The 18,502-nt window shown below is 36.2% G+C and overlaps 1 protein-coding gene across 3 annotated transcripts; it reads right to left on the bottom strand.

Moving 5' to 3' along the window:
* Positions 1–7,132: 7,132 nt before the first annotated feature.
* LOC111640556 (methylated-DNA--protein-cysteine methyltransferase-like) lies at positions 7,133–17,198 on the bottom strand. Of its 3 annotated transcripts, none has more exons than XM_023386573.1 (4): positions 16,991–17,198; positions 8,766–8,949; positions 8,546–8,700; positions 7,133–7,777 (listed from the first exon to the last, which is right to left on the bottom strand). In XM_023386573.1, exons 2-4 carry the CDS (start codon positions 8,930–8,932, stop codon positions 7,494–7,496), a joined length of 606 nt encoding a protein of 201 aa, XP_023242341.1. In that variant the 5' UTR covers positions 8,933–8,949; positions 16,991–17,198; the 3' UTR covers positions 7,133–7,493. The 3 variants fall into 3 exon arrangements, with proteins under 3 accessions (XP_023242341.1, XP_023242342.1, XP_023242340.1); XM_023386574.1 differs by having other exon boundaries at positions 16,995–17,198; XM_023386572.1 differs by having other exon boundaries at positions 7,134–7,777; positions 16,985–17,197.
* Positions 17,199–18,502: the final 1,304 nt, after the last annotated feature.

Genomic DNA, 18,502 nt, shown 5'->3' with positions numbered 1-18,502 from the left:
ACTTAAACTTTCCATCTGGTTGAGATTGGTAATCGATGAGATCCACCTGGAATCTGCTGTAGAAATGCAACAAGCCCTTTTTCGCACTTTTTTGTTTTTGTTGACAAGGTTCTCATAAATCCAAAAACATTTTTATTTGGGCTTGGTTTATGTTTTTATAAAAATGTTTTTAATTGCTTGATCATTCTGTCTTTTCCACCGTGACCAATTCACAAATAAGTCGAATACAATATGTCAAACAATTCTTCGGCATGGACAAACTTCTTCACACTTTATCGCGCATCTGACAACGGCTCAATGAGTTTTTTCACAGCCTTGTACAGTCAACACATCAACACATGAATTATTCGATAATTTCGAGCAGTGGCATAGCGTAGTGGGGGCGCAGGGGCGGTCCGCCCCGGGCGGCACTTTTTAGGGGGCGGCAAAATTTCACAATAAATAATAATAATATCTTGTAAAAATTTGAAACTTTCTAATCTATACTTTCATCGCGCCTACGATAGTGCTATCGTCCGGACAGTCCGGGAATCGGCTTGCCTTCCCGGTGAACTAGTAATTTTTAATCCGACGAAATCCTGCGAAACCTGTTGACTTTTTTTTTGCCTTTACGATTCATTCGTGTTCATATACACCACTAATATCCAATAGAACTATTTTAAACAGGTCGCTGCACTAGCACGAAATTTCATTGCTTGTTCTTTGACAAAACTGGATTTTGGTGTTTTAAATTGAAATACCTAAATAAGGGGGGCGAAATTTTCCTCCGCCCCGGGCGGCTGACACCCACGGTACGCCACTGGATAGATTATTTTATTATTTTACCGTATCATTAGCATTGTTGTTATTATTCCTCACGTTTAAAACTTATAATACGAGAGATTTATAAATGTGACATCATTTCCTGTTTAGGGAAATGCTGTAGATTTTTCTTTTATATCGTTAAATATATTTTTTTTTATTTCTTCATATTTATTTACGTATATTTTCGCTCGCGGTTACATACTCTGTCAACACAAGCGAATAAATTTAAGACGTTACTGCGGATGAACAAAGAAAAGACAATCTGATACGAAGATAGGGTAGAATAGTCGCAGCGTTTTTTTATGGTTAATATTATGTACAATTCCCTCACGCGCTCGTGATTGTTACTCCATAAATATAACAACACTATCGATTTTTGTTAATTTCAAATTATATTGTTTTCTTTGAATTATTTTATAAAAATTTATTACATTTATCTTTTGTTTAATGAAGTACTATATGTGCTTTTCCCTGCATTCTTTAGCTTCATTTTAGTTTTAAATTCTGTTGGTGTTTCCCTCCATTAATTTGAGTCTCGTTTGGGTGAGTAAAAATTCTACCGAAACGGCAATAGGTGACATCTTATAGGATAGAATTTAGGTTTTTGATTAAAAAATCTAACACAATGACAAAATATTACAGATTCGAGGAATCCATCTCTGACGATTGAAAAATTATTAGACTGCAATTTGAAAAAAAAAAAAAAAGTAGACCTATAAATTGTCACTGTCGTACGTCTGTATTTTCTTAATCTCGAGAACGGAGTTAGATAGACGAAAGCCGAGACCAGATATGGAAAGGTTGGAGTCGGGAGACCCCGATTAACTATATATGAACTTCCGGTGCAGACCGAAAGTCACATTAGAGAAGTTGCGGCCGACGTTTTCATCGCGAAAACGTGTACGTCGGACGTTTAGCGCCGCTTTCCTGTACGCCTAGAAGTTTGACAATGGTGTTTGGATAGTCAGTGGAATCATGCTCGACATTCCAAACACCATTGTCAAACTTCTAGGCTTACAGGAAGGCGGCGCTGAATGTCTGACGTACACGTTTTCGCGATGAAAACGTCGGCCGCAACCTCTCTATTATTTCAATTCAAACATTTTCCCCGAAAGGAGTTAGATGATCCACACGACTCTTGCTAACGGAAAGGTACGATGTACGGGCAAGACACTACTAATTTAAGATGGAAAGCATATATTTTAAATTAAAAATATATAAAAAATTGCAGCCCTGTATTGTGACGATATCACAATGAATAATTGCGCGTTATTTTCTGTCTTAAAAAGTCAGCACGGAATAAATGTAATGATTTATGGCATTGTCGAAATTCTGATTTATACATTTTTGCATCATCGGTTAAGCCATTACGTGTTTTTTTTTTATTTTCAGGAGTCAAACAATTCAAGTTCGGATGACGAACGACGGTACGACGAAAATATTCACGAACCGGACAGTGGAGAGTATCTTACAGTAATTCCCAAAGAGGTAAGTTTTTTTACGTGGAAAAACTTGATTTATTATTTTTAGCGAGAGAAAGTAACAAAAATCTCCGATGTAATAATAAATTAATTAATTTATCGAGATCTATTTTTTCATAAAAATAGCCTTTTGTGACAAAAGTTAGTTTAAAAATTTAATTCCGTTTACTTTTCTGGAAAGAGTGACGATTTCTCAAACGCTATTAGGAAAAATTAGCGAGGTTGAGGCCGAAGTTTTATACGGTAAAACGTGTACGTCGGACGTTCAGCGCCGCTTTTCCGTAAGCCTAGAAGTTTGACAATGGTGTTTGAAATGTCGAGCATGATTCCACCGACTATCCAAATACCATTGTCAAACTTGTAGGCTTACAGGAAAGCAGCGCTGAACGTCCGACGTATACGTTTCCCGTTTAAAACTTCGGCCTCAACCTCGCTATTAACTTGGAAAAATCCCTATTTCCAACTATTTAAGAAGAAAATTATTCCAAAAAGTTTGATTTTGTTAGAAGTCAAATTTTAATTAACGTAAAAAGATTTAACTAATTACTATTAATTACGAATCAACTAATATGTTAATTACAGTATTTCTCTCCACTTGTATCAAGTTAACAAATGTAATTGTGCTTCAAATAATACGGTGGACTAAATTAAAGTACTGTATAGTGTGTCGAGTCAAGACCGCATAAGCTCGGCAGAGCGAGAATCATCGCGGAAAATAAGCTTTATTGGAAACGTGAACGTCGGTACTTTGCGTATGACATTACGCTTACATAGCAGGATGCCGAAAATGATCGCCGTGCGTATCGAGGTGTGCATTTATGTCCGGCGCCATTATTTCTGACGTTTCCGATCCCCTTTAACTTCACCCGATACACGACAGAGTAACCGAACTATAAACGGAGGAAAGCGTAAACTTCGAGTGAAGAAATACGGTGTAAGTAAATTTGAAAACAAAATAAAACAAATTCGACAATTACAAAAACAAAAAAAATTACCGTATTACCGTAATTGTGATATTAAAAAAATATATTTTTAATATCACAATTACATTCCGAATCGCTAGCCACAACATAAGGGCTAAAATTAAAAATAAAATAATAAAAACTTAGTGAAATAAAATGTGTGGTGGATATACATACGCGGTACAAAATATTCTTCAATTGTACGAATATACTTTTAAAGAAAATTATAATTAAATATAGCTTTGTAAAGAAACGTACAGTACATAAAAATAACAAAATATTCTTTACTTTTTAAATCTTAAAACAATTCACTTACTCAAATAGCTTCGTACGAATGGTTAATGGATGGAATCAGAGACGGGTTGCAGTGCGTGCATACACGCGGACTGCCAAATCCCCAGGGCGCCGATACCGGTCAATGTCAAATGCCTCTTTTGTCGCACCACTAGTATATCTCAAAGGACGCGTTGTAAATTTTAAAAATTTCTCACCATAGCTGTAAAAATCTAAATGTGTTAAACTTAATTGTCATTTGTTTTCTAAGTAATTTGTTTTAAGACCAGGTTCCACGGAAATTTCCAAAATTTACATTTATTTATGTCCCCAATTCCCTAATCTCTTAATTATGTAACTACTTCTTAAATAGAAATAAGTCGAAACCGGTTACTTTGTACTCGAATATTTGTAATCTCGGGAAAAAAGTGGAAAGACAAATTTTTATGACAACGGATACATAAATCATAAATTTAAGGAAAATATATTCTAGAGCCTTTTCTGTACCTGGTGCATCATTAAATTTAGTTGTAAATGACGCTGTCGAAGTAACGGTTAATTNATTATATCCCATGTAATTAGTATATTAGTATATCGCTATTAACCTACTTCGCGTTGAATTTTCATCGATGTTAAGCCTAACAAAAATTTTTTAAAATAATAATCGTCGCTATTGTGTCGTTAAAAATTAGAAAATTAAGCCTCGTTTAAATACTGGCTCCCTTTCGTGGTCGAATGAGTGTTGCCAGCTAAAACACGTAAAAATAATATTAAAGTAGCCAAGACATAACCAAATATTGTAGCGCCACATCACTAGCGGACATTTGAAATTTGCCGACTAGACAGTCGGTTAATCGGGGGTCGGATATTCGAGGCTCTACTGTATAAGATGGGAGAGCGGAATAAAAGCAGAATAAATATTTTAATGGCTTTTTGTAACTCCCGTCAACTATACAGAACTATCATAAAAACATAACCCAACCGATAGGAATTTACTGGTAAATTATAAATCTACTCGCGATTCATATAATGGGGCGAGGGTGGCCAAATATTTAGCAGGCAGGCGGTTAAGAGCCCAGAACCGGTCCCGGATAGAATCATCGGAAGCGTTATGCGATATTTTGGTGCGTAGTTTCCACCGGCTAAACCGAGCGAGGTCGGTGCTCTGTAAAGCGCATGTGCGAATGCGTATAATCTGGCTGCTCGGAAGCCGACCCGGTTTCGACAATACAGCGCTTCCATTCCGCCATTGATATTCGAATATATAATAGCAATCTTATCGTTTTTTCACGTATAGTATAGAAATTTGTAATAAGATACATAATACGGTTATAATAAAATATTAATTTTAATTAATTCAAAATACATTAAAATATGAAAATAATGACACAATATGTATTTTAATTATTTTTTAGAAAATACGAGGGAAGTGGCTCTTCCGCCGCTTCCGATGACGGCGCGCCACTGATATATACGGATATCCCCGTATAGCACGGTGTTCGGAGATACCCGTATTTCGGGTATCCCCGAACACCGTGTATAATAAGCAAACTGTTAAACCGAAAAGAGCCGACAGAAAGTAACACTTTACAAAGAAGTGCTATAAATAGAGAGACTCGACTCACTGCCTGCACGAAATAGAACCAAATCAGTCGGGACAGGCAGAAAGTACAGTACTTTATCCGCTCTTTCCGAATTTTTATCTATTGACTGATTTGATTTCAATTTGTTTTTGTTTCATTTCCTACATTAGTATTATACTAATACATTTTTATCATTTAATTTAACTTAAGCATATTTAAAGACGAATTCTCGAATGTCAATTAACGCGGTTTTTATTAGTTTGATTTAAATGAAATTGGATTGTGGCGCGTACCGAAAACCGGTAGCATCGCATCTTTCCCGCACGCGTATGGAAATGTCGTGGACGATTGGCGCGGCGCCGCTAACTTCCCAATCGGTAGTCCCGTCGTCGACTTTCTTTATTCCTGATTAAAAATTAGTGCGAAAGGTTTATTAATTTCTCGCGTATTTTTCAGGTGCTGAAGGCGAGCGTTTCCCCTCCGATGGATCGGCCGCCGCCTCTACCTCCCAAGGTTCCTCCGCCTCTGCCTCCCAAGTTACGTCGGTGGCGATAATCGTCCCACGTGTTAGCGGCAAAAAGAAAATAAAGTTTCTTCCCCGACCGGTCTCGTTTTATAAAATAAATCGCAAAATTCCAATTTCTGGATTTAATCTGGTAGAATCCGGACAAATTCTAAACGCCGCTCATCGTACTCTTAGGCCACTTCCGGCCTAGTCCTTAAAACTATTTTGCGCCCGGGTTTTCGGTCGGAAAGGTTTACGCGTAAAAGGTAAACCTTCGGAAATTTTACAGGTTGGCCCGTCCACTGGAAACCAGCTCGTAATTTCGCCGGTTTTCCGATGCGACTTTTTCCGCTAAGATTTGTAGTTTTAATCGAAGTATGTTCCGGTAAATTCCGTCGATATTTTCTAATTTTTCCAGACCGGAATTACGAAAACGTCGACGATTCGACCGTCTCCGACGGTATTTATGCTCGTTCTGTCCGGAAAAATTTGTCTTTAAAGCGGGGGAAATAACGGCTAATTTATGGAAAGACGCCATTTGGTTTAAAAACCGCGTAAATCGGACTTCTCGGCTTTAAATGAATAATTTCCCCATTTCGGGGCCGTATCGAAATTTTTACATCGCCGGAAACAAATTCCGGTCAGTGGGAATATACGCCTCCGTAACTTTGCTTCGTCTTTACGTATTTTTAGTAACTCGTCTTTGTTTTTTTAACCATGAAATCGGTTTTTACATTTCCTCCGAGTTTCTTTCCGACCGGTACTCGCGATAACGCGAGTTGTAATCCTTATTATGTTAACTGCCAGGTTGTATTTTATCGTTATTTTCAACGAAAATATCACTCTGAACTCGTCGTTCAGAGTGCCAACGAGTACACACCGTACGGTCATTTTTGACTGGTAGATTTCTATCTTTATAAATCGCGACATACTTTTTACCCGTGTGGATTTTAATGAAATAGATTTACACAATTCGCGTATTAACTTATATAAGCAAGCGTGTGCTGTACTGTACTGTACAGTACATCGAGACTACTCCGAGACAGCCAACAAGGATAACGATAATCGGTTTTTATAATATAATCGAGAGCCCAAACGGTTAGGAGTTGAAATTTGGTACACAGTTAAGGTAGGTCGTAGTAATGTACACTAAAGAGGGATTTTTGGAAATTTCCCCGCGGGGGAAGAGGTTTAAGGATTACCCCGAAGAACTCTGCTTCTACTGCGCTATTCTAGATGCGGTTTTTTGCGTTTCAGCGAAAATCCAACACATTTTTAGACCCATCTAAAAATTCTCTAATTAGCCTGGGAAGAGGGGGATTCTTACACTCTGTGAAAACGGGTAAGATGGGCTATGTTAAGATAACTTTTGTAGTTATATAAACCAAATTCTATAATAGAATAGAAGGGTTGTATGTATGACATTAGCTAATCTTAATGTTTGTTCTTATTTTTTGCCCGGGCAAGGCCGGCCTTGCCTCGCTAGTAAAGAAATAAATCTCAACAAGTCCGTATTTCAGATATATTTTATTTTATCACAGTCGCCTTATTTTTGCCTTAATAAAACCAAAATTTTTGCAAATTATTATTCGTACCAAAAATTAATAATTCGATGTACGAAAAGTGGACATCTTTCCACATTTTTACCACATAAAAAAAAAATAGTTTTGTGGAGCCAAATTACTTATCGGAACCACCGCGCGGCGCTTTATCCATTAAAACAAAATAATTTCCCCTGCGAAAATACGAGACGAACGAGAAAAAATCGGGCGGAAATACCGGGTCCGACGTATTTTTTTGCCCGGTAGCTTTCCGGGTAAGAATCTTGATGGATCAATTTTTATTAGTCAAAAAAAGAGTTAATTTTTCCTTGGCCGTCCGGCAGTTATTTAGACCGGGTCCGAGGCCGTTTTTCCGGCCGCGTCTGCACGCCCTCGCGTCGCAACAGCCACCTTTTGACCGCTCTTCCTCCCGAATATTCTCCCGTCCCTCCCGCTTTCGGCACGACTCGGTGACAGGGCACCAGAAACGGGAAGGGGTTGGATCTGGCCACCCCGCCCGCCGCCCGGGCGCCTCTCGGACGGCCCGCCGATTCCGCCAGTTTTCCGTAGGTGACGACGGAACCCGCCGGAATCGTCTCCATCGTCTTCCGGACTCGATCCGTAAATTCTGCAAAAGAGAGAAAAATAAATTAGCGTCGGATCTAAAACGGCCATTTCCGCCAATCCCACTACCCAAAACACCTGCTTCGCCGGCACAAAAAAAAAGTGTCGACGGACCGACTCGACCCGTGGCAAAACCATTGGCGTTAGGAATGCAAACACCGGCCATTCCTCAGTTTTTCTAATGTTTTTAAATATCTTTGTAATCTGCCCCATTAAAATTCGTTTATCAATTCTTCCGAAAAGTAAATTTTGCCATCTTTTCCCGTTACTTGGCGATCTGCCTAGGGGATGCCTTCCGGGAGGTCTTTTTAAGGGTAACTGGCTCGTATTTAGGCGTTATAGACGTGGTGAAAACTCGTAAAACTCCACGTGGCCAGGTGCGAACCCACGACCGACTCCCAGTGTTCGGGGAACGGAACCGCTCGTCCCTAGTGGGTCCTTACTCTTTACACCGTCCCGAGATACTAAACGAAATAGACGACGACACATACGCGTGGAATTTTTTCCGTTTTTTACTATTTTGGGTTCGGGAGATCTCGAAACGTGAAGATTTAGAAAAAAACTCGGAGGGTGAAATTCGACACGATTCAAATGTTTTCCCTTCTTATGTGTACGTAAAAGCGGGAAAGTGGCATTCTCTCTCGGTTTTTCCCTAAACCGTCAAAAAATCGTCTTTCGATACCGATTACGACGTGAACGATCGGAGATAAGACGGAGCGCGTGACCTAAATAAACGCGGTTCCCTAATAGCGGGCGGAAGGAATTATCTTACCTGTACTTTTGAGGGAGGCGGAGCACAGGGGCGGTCGGACCCGCCGCCGAGAATCCGACGGATCTCGGAAGTAATCCCTTATCCAGGCGACGGCCTGGGCGTTGGGTCCATACCATTCGGATTCTTTTCCGTTTCCCGGTAAAACTCGAACCGGCCTATCGGAGAAAATTCGGACATTAATAATAAATAATTAGCCAATAAAGTTAGCCGCGATACTTACGCGTCGGTAAAAGGAAAATCTTCGTCGTCGATCCTTCGCCTCTGTTTTATCCAGTGTAGTCCGAAAGGGCAACCCACCACCACGATTTCCCCCACCGGACTAGAAATCCCTACCGACTGATAAGGTTTCTCGCCGCATTTTCCGTCCGAAAACGAATCCGAATCCATAGTTTACCTTCGGCAGTCTAAAAATAAACGAGCAATTATTTATTGCGACGTGGTCATAATACCGGGCTGCAATTTTTAATTTATTTAAAATATATGTACTCCTCCTCAAATTAGTAGTGGCTTACCCCTATACATTTCCGTTAACGATAGAGTCGTGCCTGTCGTCTAATTCCTTGCGAGGGTGGGGAATTTTTGAATTGAAATACAATAAATGACTTCCAGCATAAACCGGAAGTTCGTATATAGTCAATCGGGGCCTCCCGACCCTAATCTTTCCACATGGCCCCGTGATACCATTTTAGTCTTTTTTAAACCAGATCTAATCTTATATTTTTGAATTTAGTTTATTTTTTTCGATTCGGTTTATTCTTTTTTTTTCTGCATAGTTTTTCTAATCTTTTTTATCAATATGCTTTTACTGTGTTAAAAGAATTTTTTTTCACGTTCCGTGATCCGCAATTTTACCAACCGTAACACAATTAGCGATTTGTACCATAATTTACAAACAATTCCAATAAATTTGAGCGTACCGTAATCGATAATTGTATTATTTTGCCATTTTAGTAGACTTTTTTAGTTTTGCACAAAATCCGCGACATTTTCATTCGAGCGAAGCCAGCGAGCTTCCTCGGTAGCGACTCAAATTGACAAATCACCGAAACACATCTTGAAGTAATGACTCGTACGAAATTTTGCATTAGAACTAATAAAATGGCGCGTTGTGACGAAGGCCGAATTTTCACCCGAATATCTTAACGTATTATACCTTACACAGAAATTCATTTCAAAAAACGATTAATAACGAGAGCACATTGAGTTTCGGATTCCCATTATAAGTCTATGGGAAAATTCCAATCGAGTTCTATTAATTATTTTTGTGTTTTGTTAAATACAGGAATTAAAATACCCTTTACCGCGTTGACCTTTATTATTTAAGTTAGAGAAGTTTTAGAACAAAGATAAAAATTGATTGCTTATGCAGTGACCATTCGCTTTAATTTAGCCCCCCTCCAATGATCTGATGAGTTCGCAAACTCTCGCTTGGCTTCACTTTCGAACACTTTTCCTAGTTTAAATTATTTTGTAATCTGCGCCCTCTTCCGCGCTTATATCTAATTTGACATTTTCGAAAAAGAAGCCAAACTCTGTCCAATATTTTCCGAGTAAACTGTCAGAGTTTCAGACCGAAAGAACTACGAATTGCTATAATCCAGGGATTCCCAACTTGTGTTCCGTGGAAACCTAGGGTTCCGCCAGTAAAATCCGTTGAGTCTACTAAATATTTGAATGTGCCAATGCAGATTTGGGATGTGAGGTGTAATTGTTCGCCTCCTATCGTCCGTCATACGAGGACGACTTTTATGCACGTGCTGAATAAACAGTGGGAACCGATTTACCGGTAACGGAACAAACCTAAATCACGATATAATGTTTGACAATAAGGTAATGGAAACCATAAAAACAGTAAAACATAAACTAAAGCTACAAAATCATTAAAAAAAAACATTATCTTAAAAAGGATCTAACATATAAATAAAAATACAATCGTTAAATCTGTATATAGGGCTATACTGTATATTAAAAGCAAGATGATCTGTCACCACTGCACACAAATTTAAAAGTTGTTTTGAAGATTTCAAAACAACTTTTAAATGGTTTTTAAAAACATTGCTTCAATTTTAATTAATTAATTTTGATTATATTTAATTGGAGTTTTGCTTTTGGTTTCAGTTTTGGTATGAAGTGGCTACTTAGTATGCTTTAATTCGTTGATATCTGCAGGGTTCCACATTTCTTAGGACGAAAAAGAGTTCCGTGATAAAAGTAAGTTGGGAACCTTTGCTATAATATATTGATGTCCAGTGACATTTGTACGGAGTCAAGGTGGTAAAGTGATATAAAAAGTGATAAGCCGGTTGATAAATACCGGCACAAACTCTTAAAACTTACTGAAATAATGGAAAATTTGAAATTTACAGACTTGGGAAGGTTTATTTTAGATTTATTGGTATTATCACTCTCCAGTGCTTCGTGCGAAAAAGTTTTTTCCAAAATTAATTTAATTAAAACGAACATAGGCAAAAAAAACTCAGTGAAAACTATTCGTGGTTTTCTAACAAAAGTATCATTTCGTTAAATGTTTGTCAAAAAACACTAAATGGTATGAATGTATGCTAAATGGTTTTTGTCTAGTCAAATTGTCACCCTCCTAATGCCTATCTCTGTTAGGAGTGAAAAAATGGCAATTCTTTCGTTGTAAACTAGAATCTACCAAATCTAGTATACGCGAATAATCTGCGTAAACAACAAAACACCAAAATACACAAACACATATTTTGTTTTATTGTTTACTGAGACAAATTATTTCATTTTTTTCTTTTGTAATTCAAATTGTTAAAAATCGTAAATTCGTCTCTGTAATCCAAAAACACACTTTGGTAGACGTATCTTACAGCAATATCTGGTTAGCAAATTATCTTTTATTTTTCATTGGACTACAAATATATTTCGGGTTGGTACAATGTATTCCAACCCCTCTTCAGTGCTATTACAAATAAAAACAAGAAATATTAAAACATGACTATGTTATATTGCATGAAACAAATCAAATCACAAAAAACACTTACATTTCCAATTTTGTTTCCAGATAGCATCTTTTGGTATAATGTCCCTTATGGATTTTCTCAATTTCATGGTATTTGGTGTATATTCTTCTCTAAGAAAACATCTTAGGTAATTCATATCATGTTCCAACATTTCTGCCTTCTTCGTTAAATCAGCTAACCTGTTGTCCATTTCTATTTTCTTTAAATTCTTATTTGTAATAGCACTGAAGAGGGGTTGGAATACATTGTACCAACCCGAAATATATTTGTAGTCCAATGAAAAATAAAAGATAATTTGCTAACCAGATATTGCTGTAAGATACATCTACCAAAGTGTGTTTTTGGATTACAGAGACAAATTTACAATTGTAATATAATATACAGCAAGCTGTTTATATAATTGTTAAAAATCATTTTTACGTAAAAAAGTATTAATCATCATATTCTACCATATCAATTTACCTGGCTAGCTGCCATGTAAATAACACAATGGTTACTCTAAGCATGCTCTTATAAATTTATCCCTGTATGTGAATTTGTGTCTATGCATTTTAAATTTATATATATTTTTTTTATCAGTTCAGAAATTTATAATTACTATGCTTATTTTTAAAATTTTATTTGTGATTTATAAATGCACTGTATATTCATTATCATTTATTGCATTTGTTTCAATTTTAAATGTCTTCTAACAATTTAAATTTTTGTTATTCGTTTTACTGAATTATTGATGCTAATGCATGGCATAGTTATATAATTTATCCGTGTCTGATTGTAGTAACTTTCCATCTTGTAAATGCAAAGCTCCAGCTGTGAAAACATCACGATAAGGCAGTAAAAATAGAATAAGTTACCATATCTAAATAATTTGAGCAATAATGATAATCTTAGTTAAATTTTTTAAAATCAGTTTAACAGACATTTATTTATGAGCAAGGAAAAAAAATCTGTGTTTTATCAGAGAAGGTGCAGTAATTCAACACCATCAGAATCAAAAGTTTATGCATACAATTTTCAAATTCCTCAAGAGGTAGTAATGATTGTAGGAAGAAATGAAAGTATTAATTTAGAGAAATATAAAATAAAAAGCTGCATAATAATGATGGCATATTGCAGAATAAAGATAATCAGTTAAGAAATTCAGCTTCATGGTATTAATTTACTAACAATAAAAAACAAAGATAGCATTTCTGACATACAGAAAATGCAAACAAAGGCATCTTTTGTATGTCAGAAATATGCCAGAATTTTAGACCATATTAAAATTGAACCAACATCAGATTGCCTGGGTTAATTGTGAATTTTTCCCTCTAACATTGTAATCTAAGCATCTGCACAATCTGAAAATCTGGAGACTCCTTTAAAAGTACAGAGGGTGCTTTATGAATGTCTTTATTATGGTCCTACTTAAAATTTTGTTTACTAAAAACAAAGGGGTCCATTTTTTTTAGTTTCAGGATTAGAGGTGTCATCTATAATCATGACAGTTGTCATCATTAGTGAGATTTTGTCATATTTTTTGTACTAATTAGTAAAGGAATACACTAAAATAGAATTTGTATCTTACTACAGTACTTTGGTTGTTCGCCATAGAAACTGCAAAATTTGGCATTTACAATTACCCCATACCAGAAGAAAGGATATTTGAAATGGAACTTTGACAATAAATATAAACTTCACAGTATTTTATGGTGAGAATCAAGAATATGCTCATTTAACTATGAGCATCTGATAGATTTATTTCAGAATAACTTGAATACATATGTACAAAGAAGGAATTCCTAGTAAATTTAATATTTTCTATAGTTGAAATCAAATCTGCTATTTTTTTATTTTATTTTTTGCTTTTCTTCTGTATTTTTGTTACCTGTGAAAGTGCGTGTGAAAATATAATTAGGGTTGCTAAACAATGGTATTTGTATTTTCACATGTACTTTTGATAATTCACAAGTTCTTCTCAGCAAGAGTTTAGTGTCTAGAAATGTAGAAGGAAAATGAAAGAAAAAATAGCACATTAGTTTTAACTAGAGACAAAATATTAAATTTATATCTGCCATGAAATAAAAGAAAAAATCTTTATGCCTCCAATGAATAACTGAATTATTGCAAACTTCCAATTGGTGGAGATATAGGAAACTTATCAAACTATATTAGAGCAACAAAATAATTCAGATCACATCATTAAAAGACTAATTTTATTCATAGAATGCATTTCAGTCATACATCAATTCTCTTCAGTCACTTTTATATTGATACCTGCATTATTTTAACTTAATTACTAAAGTTTACATAGGTATACATTGCTAATTGTCCATATAGTCATCTGGTTATAAATCCTTCATATAATCAACTGACAATTCATACAGATAATTCCTCATGTAACCATGTATTAAGCTGGTCTGTCAATACTCGTTAATACCACTTAATTTTTTTAATAAAAGGGCAACTCTGCTGTAAGACTGTTCCTGAGATGTGGAAAGGACAAAAGATGAAGAAATATTAAATATCCGTGTTTTTCTTCAATTTTATGTAAAATTTTTAAAATAAATTTAGTAAGTTATTTTTTACTCTCAATTATCTATGCACTGTACAGATTATCCATACATGCTTACATTTTGATAAAAATTTATGTCAGGAATATTAGCATTAAAATAAATGTAAAAACATCTTCATTCTTAGCTCTTCCTACTTAAAATGGTATGTTGACCATCAGTACTACTTCCAAAATGTCAAGGCATACATTAAATGGCCTAACAAGTACAGTTACTGCAGTTGATTGTTGAACAATATTGCCTTACCCACGTGTATACTGCTTTTTTATTTTCATTAAATAAGTTGTAAAATTGTTTGAAGAAAATATTTTGAATCATTTCCTTATCAATAAATCATTACAACTTCAAAATTAATGACTTTTATGACAATATCAAGCTGGCAACCACCAGTTTACAAGATATTGATAGTAAACTGCAAGGCACTAGTTCAATAAATTTTTCTGTATTTTCTGTTTATGTTGAAAATTTTATTCAACTCTGATAACAACTAAAGCTTATAAATTAACTTTCATTAACACAGAATTGTGGATTATCCATGTTTCCATGCCTCCATTACTATTGGTTAGCCTGGATAATCAGGAATAAACTGTATTTAAAAAAGTAAAAACATGGAAAATTGATTCTGAGTTAGAAACTGCAAGTGTTACCGATTACACCATACCACAGTTGGCCTTAAGCTTTTCAGGCAAACTACTTATTAATTATGGGTATACTTCTTTTCAAGTTTTCTCCTTGCTTATTGTCTATTCATGCAATTGGCTTTACTTAAAAGAAGAGATCTATACAACCATAGTTAAGCAATCACTGATCAGTAACTGTTTGTGATCTATACAAATAGTTACTGATTTTATTAAAAAGTGCACATAGCAACTTCTGATCTTCCCTTGTTAGTCTAATTTTTATAGCCTAAAAACAAAAGTTTTGTATTAACTTATTTCATTTGAGCATATTCTAAATTATATCAATACAGGTTTCTTGTAAGCTTTTCATCTGTTTGGTGAAATAAAATTGCCTATTTTGTTCATTTTGCATCTAGCTTCATGTCCATTTACAATTTCCCCTGCCACAGACACATGTAGAGTCCTAAACATAAACTAGGAAAACTATAAATTTACAATTATCCTCCTTGATGAAAGTGCACATAATATATTGGTCAGATATCCTTGATATTTTTTGTATCACCAGCTAAAGCAACTAGGCTAGCTGCATCAGAAATTGACATGGACCATTTGCAGTCTTTAATTAAAAAGTTTAACCTCCTTGCAGACATAAGTGTCTTAGGGAAATTCCTCCTGGACATTAACTATGACTCGCATACCCATCATCCTGCCAACGGCCCAGGCTCCAACATCTTCCTATATCAATCCACCATCCCACAAGGTATAAACTACTACACTGACGGATCCAAATCTCCGGGGGCAGCGGGCACTGCCGTTATCCTCGACGATCCGACGAAGAGGACCTTCTGGAAAGGTGCCTATAGGCCAGATCCGTCTCGCTCCGTCAACCAAAGCCGAGTCGCTAGCCATCCTTAAAATTAACACCCTCAGAGTATCCAGGATAATATTATCAGTTACAACAGTAAAAACATTATCATTAGTGACGGTCGTGTCGCCCTTTACCAGATTCGTAAGCGTAACTGCCGCCTCCCCATAATCAACAATAGCTTAAAGATCATATACAAAATCTCGAATGCCATCAATATAAAATTTTACTGGATCAAAGGCCACTCGGGAAGCAGTGGCAATGACAAGACAGATAATCCGTCCAAACAGGCCTCCTCCTCATACACTGCTTGTAGCTACTTCTCGATCCCCCGTTCCAGGTTCGAGGTAAGCCAGACTCTATTCTAACGTCAAATTATACACCTTTATAGAGGGCCAAATCGTCTATCAAGAATTCGAGATCTTTGCGAGACAACCAAAACTAACGGACTATACCGCCACCGGCCCGAGCGGCACCTAACAGACGGTTCGTCTCCCAGGCTCCCATTGCCAAAAGGGGACTCCTGATCGCTTCTTCTCGGCACCACCCCTTCTTTTGCTAACTTTTATCAAGGTCGCTTCATCCGTCCCACTCCTCAGAGTATTACTCTACGGGCCCGCTTCTTCCTCGTAAATATAAATTGCTCTGCGGGCGTAAACTATCGTTTATCCTCGTCTCGTCCAACGGTTCCCCTCGCGTCCTCACCCTTCCACTTTCAAACCTCCGACTATCCCACCTTTCCAATTTTTCCTCAAATCACTCTCCCTCCTTCCTTCACCCATCTTTCTTATCTTTTAAGGCTACACCACAACCTTTCTTCTTTTACACGCGTGTATAAAGGGAAAGTCAATCGGTCTTCAACTCGGTAGTCGGAAGGTATTGGCAAAATCGTGGCGTCGTTTACTCGAGAAATACTCTGTCTCAATTCCTTAATAAATAATTTAAAGCCAATAAATTTAGAATTAGTTAAAGGAGCAATAATTTTCACGTCGTATTGTGCCGATTACGTAGATGGCGCTTTGCGTGGACAAACGAAAAGTGGAGGACTTTGAAACCGCCACTTTCCATCAGCAATAAATACCGTCAACCTACACAAACAAATAAACCGAGTAAAAAGAGGCGTGGTACGGTTCTTTAAAATGAAAATAACCATTTTCTGTATTTAACCTAAATTACATCTTTTAAACCCAGTTCCATCACTCTGTTGGTCCGAGAGACTACGCCGGTATTTTATTTTTTCAACGTTCTTTCGCGTGGCAATATTACGAAAACTTTGTGCATTTCTTTCAATCTCTTTTCCCGATAATTAATGTGATAGAGGCTAGGTCATTTCGAAATGGATAAATAACCGATCGTCGAATTGAAGTCGGCCATTTCGAAACGATAATAATACTTATCGACCTACTTACACTTACAGACCTCGTCTCTTTCGAAAAGCCACCGGTTCCAGTCTAGCCCCTCAGCCAGCGTTAGTTCTAAATTATGCCGCTACGGCCAACAGCGCCGTGTCGGAACTCCGTTTGTAAATAATTTTTAAATAATCTAAAAATTTAACTAATTTTCATTTTTATTTAATAAAAATTACGAATAAAGCATCCATAATTTGTAGCTATGACCATAAAATAGCACAAATGGAATCCCGCTATGGCGAACAGCGCCGTGAGCGGAATTTAGAACTAATGCAGGCTCGGGCCGCTTGTCTACGCATTGGCCGAGACTAGGGTTTCTCATTTCCCGGTCTTTCGCTTGTCCCGGGATTCCGGGATAAAACTAGTTATTTTTAAGATATACAAAATATCTTGAAATCAAATGATATAATTATTTTTCATATTTTAAAGTAATTTAATACGTTCTTCAGCCTCCAAAATCATATTAATAATGCTGTGTAAGATATATATATTAAAAATTACCTTTCATAAATAGAAAAAATTTATTACAGTTTGCTGGAAACGGCATACAACAACAACAAAAAAAAATGCTTCGAATTGATTATATCAACACACCTGAATGTTTTTTATTTTTCAAACGTTTTCAAGCTACTTATTATAGGTCATCTTCGGGCTTACGATTACCGTTCCAAAATGGAACGCAACTAGGGTTTCTCATTTCCCAGGAAATTTGCCTCCAGCGGGATTACGGGAAAAATAATTTCTTTTCCCGGGATCCCGGGAAATGAGATAGTAAAATAGAATTTTATATGAATAAAAAAGATCATACAGGAATATCATAAATTTGAATAATTTAATTTATTTTCTAGTAAGTAACTAAAAGTGTAGGGCCAATCTCACCCATACGGACACGTTAGGCTCAATTAATTTATGTTCTCCTACATTATAAGATGAAAGTACAATAAAGCGTTTCATTGGGAGTTTTAATGATTACGAAAACTATTTTATTTCTGAATATAAAATAAAAAATAAAGTAAAATGCGATGAGTGATATTTACTTTCAGCGAATGTTCCGCTGTTCAATGATGCGCAAACACAATACATAGATATTACATGAACTAACAAGTAGAGACTTGTAAAACATAGGTAATAATATGCAGCAAGAAACCTCAAAATTTCTCTTTTAGGTGAGTCTTCGAGATGCAACTTTTCGTATAATAAATAATAGAAAGAAAACCTACATGGTAAATTATTATTGAAATGCGAGATTTCCCGGGAAAATAAAATTTCCCGGGATTTTTCTCGTAGGAAATAAACGGCGAGAATCCCGAAAAAACGGAATCCCGGGAAAGAAACCCTAAACGCAACGTTTTTCGAATACGTTTCATCTTAAATTTAAAAGATTTACAATAATTGTGTATATTAGATAAATGAAAAAATAAATAAAATAAAATAAAATAGCGTAGATAAATAAACACAGTAAACGAGGCTGAGTATAACTACTACAAGCTTTAAAGGTTTTTAATCCCCGTGCTTTTT

The sequence above is a fragment of the Centruroides sculpturatus genome, unplaced genomic scaffold (assembly GCF_000671375.1).
Source record: "Centruroides sculpturatus isolate CEXI.00-Female unplaced genomic scaffold, Cexi_2.0 scaffold1072, whole genome shotgun sequence".
NCBI classification, from domain to species: Eukaryota; Metazoa; Arthropoda; class Arachnida; order Scorpiones; family Buthidae; genus Centruroides; species Centruroides sculpturatus.
Note: the sequence above shows the minus strand (reverse complement) of the source record. Positions and strands in the feature narration are given on the sequence as shown.

Excerpts from the sequence above, each read along its gene's own strand:
- LOC111640556 (XM_023386573.1), bottom strand. The coding sequence starts at position 8,932 with ATGGATTCGGATTCGTTTTCGGACGGAAAATGCGGCGAGAAACCTTAT. Across the intron at positions 8,701-8,765 it reads GATTTTCCTTTTACCGACGC|GCCGGTTCGAGTTTTACCGG; the intron begins GTAAGTATCGCG and ends TTTCTCCGATAG. Across the intron at positions 7,778-8,545 it reads CGCCTCCCTCAAAAGTACAG|AATTTACGGATCGAGTCCGG; the intron begins GTAAGATAATTC and ends TCTCTTTTGCAG.